Here is a 10172-nt window from a genome sequence, read left to right on the forward strand (position 1 = left end):
CTGTGTGCATCTGATGAGATTTTCCACCTTTAGGAACACCAGCTTGTCCTGCATCTTCCTCAGACCTCATCAAGTCTCAATCCCAAAGACAATTAGGACAATCCAATAAGCTCCGCTGTAATGCCGTCCTTATGCCTGGCCCTGCGGCTGTCTCTGTGTGGCTACGCTGCCATGGCTCAGTTCAGCCACGTAAACAAAATATTCTCAAGCAGAGACACAGTAAATTGATAAATTAAGCTAAGCTTTAGAGAGGGGAAATGAGAGCTACCCCGGTATCTGTGTGGAATATGGGATGAAGTTTCAGGGATATTCTGGGCAGACACCAATAATACTTCCCCAGCTGTTACAGTGACCACAGGGCTTTATATAAATCAAGGGACTGTCGTACAATTTATGCAGTGAGAGCCGAATAGAGCGTTTAAGGCATCCCTGTGACCGTCCACACCAAACCATAGGGATCAGATTACCAAAACTAGTATTCCTTCACTTCCAACTAAGGCTATTACCCATGTGAGCCATGCCAGTTGGTGTGCCCTTGAGTGAGACAGCGCCCCAGTAAGCACATGTCGATCTGGGGATTACATTCAGGGGTTTAGGAGGGGAAAGGAGGCCGTAATCTGAAACTGTTGTGTCTTGTTGCTGTGCACTTTTCTTAATGCCATGCTATCATGCAGCATACGTTGGTGTTGTATGACTGGGGCCCTGCAGGAAGTTCAGCTATTTTGGTCTTACCATATGAGTGTTGCCTCATGTTTTGTTTCTTGATAATTTCATTGCAGTGTTTTTTTAGTAGCACAACAGATGCTAGGGGTTTCAGTTTTACCCTTTCAGCAGATCCAACAGGCTTATTAGCTCTTAGCGTTTTGTTTTGTTGCTCAGAGATTAGATTATTCATGCCATTTTTATTCTTTTTTTATCTAGCCACTCTGCTTACCAGCACCCAAACACTCACTTAATCACATGATATAGATATATAAATTGTTTATCGTAATTTTGTTGTATAGAGCCAGGCTAGCAGTTTTATAATCTTCACAGTCTTTATGCTAAGCTAAGCTAAGCTACCTAGAAACTGGCTCTAACGCTAACATATTTCACTGACAGATAAATAAGAGAAAGAGGTGATAATCTTCTCGTCGTGCATCATTCCTAAAGCTATAGATAACAATAATAACTCTGTTCTCACCTAATCTTTTTTTATAGACAGAGAAACATGCACAGAAACAGGTTTTAAAAATGGCATGAGCACTTGCACTTGGACCCTTGCCACTTGCATATTATAATTTCGGTTTAACCTCCACATCTCCGGCTTACATGATCTCGCTAAAACCCTGTGCCTGTTCAACCTGCCTGATTGGTTGTGTCTGCGTTTTTGCTAACGTTAGAAATGAGAAAGTTAGAATAATGGGGATAGGTTCATTGATTAATTCAAATTGCCCATAGGTGTGAATGCGGGAGTGAATGTGAGAGCGAATGGTTGTCTGTCTCTGTGTGTACGCCCTGCGACAGACTGGCGACCTGTCCAGGGTGTACCCCGCCTCTTGCCCTATGACAGCTAGGATAGGCTCCAGCGCCCCCCGCGACCCTGAAAAGGATAAGCGGAAGCGAATGGATGGATGGATAGAATAATGGCAACAACCAGAAATAGTTTCAAACTTCAAGAGTTAGGGTCATACATTTTTACACACACTCCAATCAGCTACCTCTTCCCTCTTCATCCACCCACTTTCCTGCCTGCTACGCATCCATTCATGCTTTCATTGATCCTCTCACATCCCCCTCCATTCTCACTTCCTCCTCTGGCGTCTCTCACTAATGGCAGATGAAGCGTGCGTCGAGAAAATAGCCCTTCACAGGGGCTCTGTGGACGCTGGTATGCTGCTATGGAGAAACTAAGGGATTAAACTTTAATCTCCATCATCTGCAGTATGATGCTTGCTGACGTCGACTGACCAAGTTAACCATGTTAAGATTAGGCTTTTCCCCCTCGTGCTGAACGCCGGTCCCATATCACCAGTCACTGAACAAATATTGTTGATTACATCCATGTTCAAGTGAAAAAAACGGCTCAGTCAAAATCACGCTCCAGTTGGCGTGATGACGAGAAATCGTGATTCACGCAGGTCGAGCGCTGCGCTCTTTGAACAGATATCGATATGCTTGTGTTGTGTGTGTTTGCCACACCGGGATAAGATTGTGGGGTGGAAAAAAACCTGGAGCTTATCCTTGTATTGCCACGCCATTATGTAGCACTAATTAAAAAATAAAACATGCCTGCTCTTGCCCTTCTGCTATTAGACCCTGTTTAGCCTACAGGTTTGCTTTGAACCGCTCCCTCATTACAGCGCCTCAAAGAAATATCATACAATAGTGAGTTGAAAAGGGCAATGCTTGAATGGAGTCTGAAAGGGGAGGCTGTACTTGGCCTTCAAGTATACATTCCTTCAGCTCAGTGCTTCCTCTGTGGTCCCCCCTCTTCTGGCTCACCTCCCCCCTCCCACTCAATTCTCAGTTCCCACAGGGGACGCAGCCAAAGCAAACTCCTCAGAGGAAGTCTCCCTCTCCTTCCAGTGTGAGAGAAATGGGGATGGATGTCCTATCTGGGCCTGCGAGGCAATAGGATGTATAAGGGGGGGGGGTGTTTTGACTCCATGACCATGCTATGTCTATGATGTGGTGATGAGTAAAGCCCATGTGGCTGCTCTCCTGTGAGGTCAGTGTCATATTTAGCCAGTAGGTCCCTTGTGGTGTCTGGGAGTGTCTGTTTTCTGGCTCTATTATGTCTAGTGCTCGTAGCCTTCCTGGAGCTGCAAACCTCAGGGTAGAAATAGTACCAGACAGGCAGACATCCTTTGTCAGGAAAACAACAGTCACGGCAGTAATTACAGAGTCTTATTACACCAGGGCAGCAGTTCTTAGAACACCACCAGCCTTGAGTCAGGCAGGTGAGGGGTCGAGTCACCACTGCTAAACACAGTCAGGAGGTTAATCTAGGTTAAAAGAACTACCTTACAGTAGCAAATCCAACCAGCGGGCTTGTAAATGGGTGTGTGTGTGTGTGTGTGTGTGTACCGTGGTGACTGGTTAGACGGGTAGAGACATTTGTAAGGCAGGCAGACTGGAGGGGAGTGTCCAGACAAACATGTCATGTACACTTCATAAAGCTTACAAATGTAGGCTCAAATCAAACCGGGAAGGTCTAGAAAATGTCAAAGAGTCAAAGATTCCAGCCATAATTTCCATCAAAGGCTTAAACAACCTAAATGATTTACTAGAACAATTGAAAACTACTCACTTGTGACGGTAAGCAGTTTCCTAATAGGTGAAACTGTAAATTAACCCAATTCAAACGTGGTATCTATAGTTCAGGTATGCAGTGCCAGACCTGACTTAACACCTCCACCCCTAACCGCACTTTATCACACACACTCACTCCATACCCTCCCACATGCACATATGCGTGTCTACACCCGCAGCCACCCACTTCCCCACATGTCCCAACACCCACTCATAGCAGTGTGAGCGCACACACGCTCGCTCACGCAGAGTCTGGCTTCGTGCTGCAAATCTGTGAGACGTGATTCATTACCGGCTGGGCTTCCTACTAAATGAAGTTTATTGTTAATATCCATCTCCAGGTGATCACAGCAATTGGCGATTAAAGGTTGCACAACTACACCAAAGGGAGTGTTTTCTCATTGAGGATTTTGAAGGTAAACAGAGTAATCGTTTGTCTCGAATCGCACGCGCAGACAAGGAGATGGGAGTGTTTGCCATTCCTGGAGGCAGGATGTCATAGTAGTGAGTAAGAGAACGACCCGGCAGGTCTGTGCTGGCCTCTGTGCCTGCCTAGGTAAACATATCCTCTGTCTGACAAGTGCAGACCTGGTTGAGGATGTTCGCTATCACAGCACATGGATCTGCAACTTGCCACACACACGCATACGACATAGATAAAGGGGGGAAAAAGCTTGTGAGATTCAGTGTTTTGTGGCACTTAACAAGGCAGATGCTTCTTCCCTCCTCAGGTTTTCAGCTCGCCCTCAAACAGCACATGACTCGGCAGCTCTGTGTTAAAGTGCAGCCGTTTTAGAACACTTCTACTCGATCGCCTGTCAGATCTGAGTGCAATTACTTTAATTTGTCTTCCTCTCTGTCTGCCTCTGTCTCTGGATTGCAATATTTCTGTGGTTCGAGGAGTCGATCTTCTCCACCTGACGGCGCCTCTCCTGCCTGGCAGGGAGCAATGTAGCCTTACTGGCTGCCAGCCAGACCAGCTTGAGTGTCTGCTAAGCTCAAAGCCCTGCTCTCACACACACACGCACACACACAAACATGCAGACATGCCAGGCTCTGTTGCTGAACGCTTGCACAGATGCATCGTCTATCCTCCTCGCCTCTCTGAGACTTCTCTGCAATATTTTCTCATTCTGTGACCTTCTGCTCTTTTACTGTAAAACATCTCTACATGTGCTGACAAATTGATGAGTTGCTCATGAATAATGCCATTTACAGTCACACTGTAGCATTTTTAGAAGTTGTGTGGTTTTTCTCAGCTGTCTATGATGTGCCGTATCTCTGCCTGGATCGTGATGATTAATCGTTTACTCCCCTTTTCTCCCTTGTCAGTCTCCCAGCCCCATCCGAGCCAAGAGGTCCAAATTCGACAAATTGCAGTCAGCTGACAAAGACAGGAAACCCGATTGGCTCCAGTCACTGTCAAAGTCTGCACACAAGGTTTGTACACTATATGTCTGCGTAACTTATGTGTAATTTAAAAGATTAAAGATCTAAGGCCTCTCTTCATCTGGCTTCTTTGAATAAAGAGGGGCCTTTGAATGAATGTTCTAGCAGCAGTTTTCTGAGTTTATCCAAGCTTGTTGTGTTGTTGTGTTGCTTCAGGATCTGAAACAGGTCCAACTAAAACAGAGGCCCTCTGCTTTCCGCCCCTGGTCTCCTAAGCCAGCAGAAAAAGAGAAACCGGCCAAGAATGAGGTGGAGAGGTGAGCCTTCCAAACAAAAGATGTCACAGTTTTGGTTTTAAGTACAGCTTAAAACTGTTTACAGTTCCTCTTTAATCAAGCCCCTTTTTTTTAGCATTTAAATGCTTTAAGTCTGGCTGTGTTTATTATCCTCACAGGTCGTGCTCGAGGAATCAGGAGACACACAATTTGGCATTTGCCCACCTGGCCCCTGCGGTCCATCCCAAGGACAGCAACACTCCTGACAGGGGGACAGCTGCCATTTCCGTGCAGGAGCTGCATAATGGTGACGCACAGCCTACAACAAAGCCGGCCCACTCCAGCAACACCAACCGAGCCGAAGACATGGACACAGATGGAGAGATTGATGTGGATGACTGTGATGATGGTGAGTACCACCCACCATCTTTTCTGGTTTTTTTGAAGTGTAATCACAAAAATAAACTGTAGTTGAGCTTTAGAAAAAGCGTATATAGGGCACAGACTCTTCGATTCCAACTTTTATTGCACAGTAAAGGAGCAGGCTTGTTCATGGTGATTCCTGTGCAGCTGCGCCACCTGGTGTCAAGGGGGGAAAGTACAAGAGGAATAATGGCTTTCTATTTATGTAGCAAAAAATGCAAATATTTGTAGCAAATAATTAAAGATGCAAAGCAAGAAGAACAAGTGAACATCAATGATCTTCTGCTTTTTGTAACGCTTGTCTTCTCTGTTAGTGGTTATTTGCAGCATCTCAATTTTATGTTGAGTCTTTGAGAATCACAACACTAATATTGTTGGGGTTTCATCACAATCTTAATAATAAAAAACCTCTCTCTGTCCTCAGGTCCAGTGCAGTCTTCCTCCCTGGCTTCACCTCCGTCTGCCTGCACCAGTGTGTCTCAGACTCTGACTCCTCAGAGCATGGCTCGGGCTCAGGAGAGGCCTTCCTGGCTGCCAGGGACTGTTTGCCCAGAGATGGACACCATGAGACAGATGCTGTATGCTGGTCTTGACACCAAGGAGGCGCGGGAAAAACTCCTGCAGGAGATTGTCAGGATGAGAGTGAAGCAGGAGGAGAAGCTGGCAGCTGCTCTTCAAGCTAAACGCAGCCTTCAGCAGGTAACCCGTGAGACCAATCTCACCAAAACTAAATAATATTAAAGCTTCACTGGATTTCATTTTCACAACTCTGATGATTCGAATGTTTTTGCAGGAGCTGGAGTTTGTGAGAGTGGCTAAGAAGGGGCGTCTTCGCGAGGCCATCGAGGCCAAGCGCAACCTGCGAAAGGAGATCGAACGCCTTCGCGTGGACTGGGAGAGGAAGATGAGGGATGCGGAGGAGTCTTGTGGGCGGCTGAAGAGAGAGCTGGAGAGAGAGAGACAGCAGCGAGTTTGCGATAAAGGCTGCGAAGCCGAACGCCTCCGGGTCAAATACTCTACTCAGGTGAGATGCCCCCAAGATGACCAAAGCCAGCGAGAGCACTAGAAAATATTGTGCACTCGGTTGTGGTTATTGATCCCATTCCTTGGCTGCCGTTCATTTAATCTTGCTGCTTCCTGTGTTGCGCAGATTGAAGAGCTTCATGTGCAGCTGCAACAGGCAGAAGCCGATCGTGAGCAGCTGAGACGGGAGCTGCAGCAGGAGAGAGAAGCTCGACAGAGCCTGGAAAGCGTCGTCAAAGACCTGCAAACCCAGCTGGCCCTGCAGGCCGGCGGCATCCTTCCTGGAGAATGCAAGGACACGAGCACAGAGGCGCACAGACAGACCGCACAACCCACCAACGGATCCTAAAGTTGCACATTTAAAACGAGACAGAAAGATTCAGTAAAAGGAGCATGTTTAAGGGGGAAAAGAAACGAAGAGTGTTTTTGGTATGGGGGAAAAAATTAGTCATATACATTATGATACAGTATACGTCATTATTATTATGACATTATGAATTTTATCAAATGAACTGGAAAGCAGCACGATGTCCGAGCATGTAATAGAGCGTGAAACTGCGAGAGACTTTCTTCAGCGATGGAAAACCACATCTTTCCGGTGACGTCAGAGCCTGCGGTCAGACACCCGACGCCGTGCAAGGATTTCATTTCAGTATAAGCTATTCTAAGATGTGCAAATATAGCTACATAACACTACTTGAATATGAAGGGAAGAAACACGTTGCGCCTGGTGAGCAGTTGATGAAACTCTTGTTGCCACAATATACTGGTACACACAAAGGTGTCATTGCAGACCACTGGAAACAAGACACACGAGTTTACCACTATTTACTTTTAATATCCGCTTGCTTTTTATAACTGTGTAGAGGATGTCCTTTTTAAGAAATTCCTGCTTACGCAGCACTGTTATTCCACAAGCAACAAAAAAAAAGGGGGAAAAAAAAGAAAAACATTCATATATAAACATGTACGCATGTAAACCAGCTTATCTACCTTTTGTATTTTATAAGCCTGAAGTATTGGAGGTTCTGTGGGCTGCCTTCAGGTCCACCACTGTTTTATTCTTAGATATTTTATGGAAGTATTACGTTTTTCGTTGTTTTGTTTTTTTGTTGTTGCTGTTATCCAGTAATGTTTTTGGCTAAATAAACAATAAGTTAGATGAAACTTGCCCACATTAGTCTAGTTAAATCTATAAACACTCCTAAAAGAGAGGAAGAAAAAAATACTCTCAGTAGTTTCTGTTTATGCTAAAATGCGGTACTTCTGATTTTCTATGGAGTATTATAAAATAATTTATATTTTAGCGATAATTTGCTGCCTATCAATAACACACATTCATTTTTCGTCACTGGCTTTAGGGCTCTTAAATCAACAGTTGCTGTTTATATGAACAACATTTCTACATATATACAGAAGTAAGGAGATATATTTTTTTACTTTAAGAAAAAGGAATTGCACTTTTTAAAGAAAGAACCTTGCATTGTGCATCGTATTCCCTGTTACATTTTTCAAATAACAAGTTAAACATGGACTTTAAATTTAAATACTTTCCCTCAGTATCCCCTGATGTAAATACAATTATAATGTAAATAAGATATCGGTATGGTATGGTATGGTATGTTTGCTTGCTCCAGACTTAAATTGATTGATTATGAATATTATTTTTTGCTCTTACTTGAAACCAAAAATAGACTATATTTGGATTTGTAAACTGCAGTTTCTTTGTTGCTGATCCCTGAGCATCATTGCAATCACGGGGCATTCACCAGAACAGACGGACTCTTTTTATTTTAAACCACTCTTTTTGTTTTGTGAACTTCTGTAGTTTTGTGGGTTTGACCCATGGACAGAATATTACCATTTCTCTGTTGATTGTTGATCTTTTTTCTAAAAAGCGCTTTGCTATTTGATGATATATATATATATATATATATATATATATATATATATATATATATATATATATATATATATATAAAATACATTACAGACCAAAAAACTGAAAAATGGATTTTAATTCTTTGCACCTCCGGCTCCATCATCAGGTAGAGTAGAAATGACACCTTCTCCTGGTTTAAACTTTAGGTGGTCTCATATGTTTTAGAGAAGAAAACACTTTTATGTCTTATTATAATGATACCCTTGCTCAGTATTTGTTGGGTACAGTGTAATAGCACTATCCATTTTGTTAGCTGATATTGTTGTAGTTTTGGTTTGGAACTGGGGTTTCATTCGCCTCTTGTTTCAGTGTTTCCTTTTTCCTTCGGATGACTTGTATAATACCCATTAAAATCTAAATCATTCCTTCTTCTGAGAACTTTGTTTTTTCTCACCGTTAAAGATTCGTGTGTTGTTGTGTGTGGTTTTACTTTTAGCCACTTTGGGAACCTTTGTCCGTCCGTCTGCAGCGTCCACATATTTGTTCCAGACTGAAAATAAATTTATAGAGATTATTGCGTTTCCCAGAGGATGAAGATAATGACTAGAAGCCATTAGTCTTGCTCTGCTCTGTGGAAGGTTTTTTTTTTTTTTTTTTTTGTTCCAGCAAATAGCAGCAAAACTGAAGTAATTCCCATCAGCCTCACACATAAAAGTTATGTGCATGTAAGAGTTTTATGGTAAAAATCTAACATTTAAAATATTAAAGTAAAGTGCTCGCTGTTCATTCAGTACACCTGTTCAGCTCTTCATTAATACCAATATCTAATCAGCTAATCAACCTAATGCATTTCAGCATGTAGATGTGGTCAATTTGACCTGCTGATGTTAAAATGAAGCATCGGGATGGGGAAGAAAGGCGATTTAACTGATTTCAAACATGGCCAGACATGCTGGTCTAAGTATTTCAGAAGCTGACGAGCTACTAGGATTTTCCATCCTTAACCATCTCTAGGGTTTACAGAGAATGGAAAAAGAAACAATATCCAGGGAGCAGCAGTTCTCTGGGAGAAAATGCTTTGTTGATGCCTGAGGTTAGAGGGGAATGGCCGACTGTTTCTAAGTGCTCTTGTTACAAGCAAGGTATGAAAGAGAGCATCTCTGAATGCACAGCACGTTGAAACGTGAAGCAGATGTGCTACATCAGCAGAAGGCCACACTGGTTGCTACTCCTGTCAGCTAAAAATGGGATACTGAGGCTATAACTTAAACATCCTCAGAGTGGAAAAATGTCGCCTGGTCTGATGAGTCCTGATTTCTGCTTCAACACTTAAATGGTGGCGTCCAAATTTGGCTGAAACAACATGAAAACATTGATCCATTTTACCTTGTATTTAAAGGTACATGCTGCTGGGAGTGGTGTAATTGAGTAGTGTTTTCTGTGTATTATTGTAGCGCTGTTGTTGTGTATATAAATAAAACTGAATTGTTTGTTTCATTATAACAAATGATGATCACATAAATCACTTTATGACCACAGTGCACTCATCCCCTGATGGCTGCTTCCAGCAGGATAACGCACTGTGTCAAAAACTCAGATCTTGTTAAACTGATTTCTTGATCATAACAGTGAGTTCAACGTACTCAAATGTCCTCCACAATCACCAGAACCTAATCTAATAGAGCCCCTTTGGGATGTGGTAGAAGGGGAGATTCATATGATGAATGTTTCCAGCACCTTGTTAAATCTGTGCAATGAAGGCAGTTTCTCAAGGAAAAAGGTGGTCCAGCTTGGAACTAGTGAACTAGTGTACCTACCAAAGTGCCCACTGAACGTAGAAAAATCATAAATGCATAAAACTCCATTTAGTCCACACATACTGTATA

At 43.1% G+C, this 10172-nt stretch overlaps 1 protein-coding gene across 1 annotated transcript in view; it reads left to right on the forward strand.

Moving 5' to 3' along the window:
• The window catches only part of skib (SKI proto-oncogene b), a 28714-nt gene extending 21896 nt beyond the window's left edge, over nucleotides 1–6818 (forward strand). Inside the window, exons 2-7 of the mRNA XM_085274384.1 lie at nucleotides 4627–4734; nucleotides 4900–5000; nucleotides 5138–5367; nucleotides 5806–6080; nucleotides 6175–6405; nucleotides 6532–6818. Of these exons, the coding sequence (XP_085130510.1) occupies nucleotides 4627–4734; nucleotides 4900–5000; nucleotides 5138–5367; nucleotides 5806–6080; nucleotides 6175–6405; nucleotides 6532–6753 (1167 nt within the window). The 3' untranslated portion in view covers nucleotides 6754–6818. The remainder of the gene's footprint in view (nucleotides 1–4626; nucleotides 4735–4899; nucleotides 5001–5137; nucleotides 5368–5805; nucleotides 6081–6174; nucleotides 6406–6531) is intronic.
• The last annotated feature ends 3354 nt before the right edge of the window (nucleotides 6819–10172 follow it).

The sequence above is a fragment of the Mchenga conophoros genome, linkage group LG5, assembly GCF_057382185.1.
Source record: "Mchenga conophoros isolate Kocher_MC1m ecotype Shallow Benthic linkage group LG5, M_conophoros_male_GT1.1, whole genome shotgun sequence".
Classification (NCBI taxonomy): domain Eukaryota; kingdom Metazoa; phylum Chordata; class Actinopteri; order Cichliformes; family Cichlidae; genus Mchenga; species Mchenga conophoros.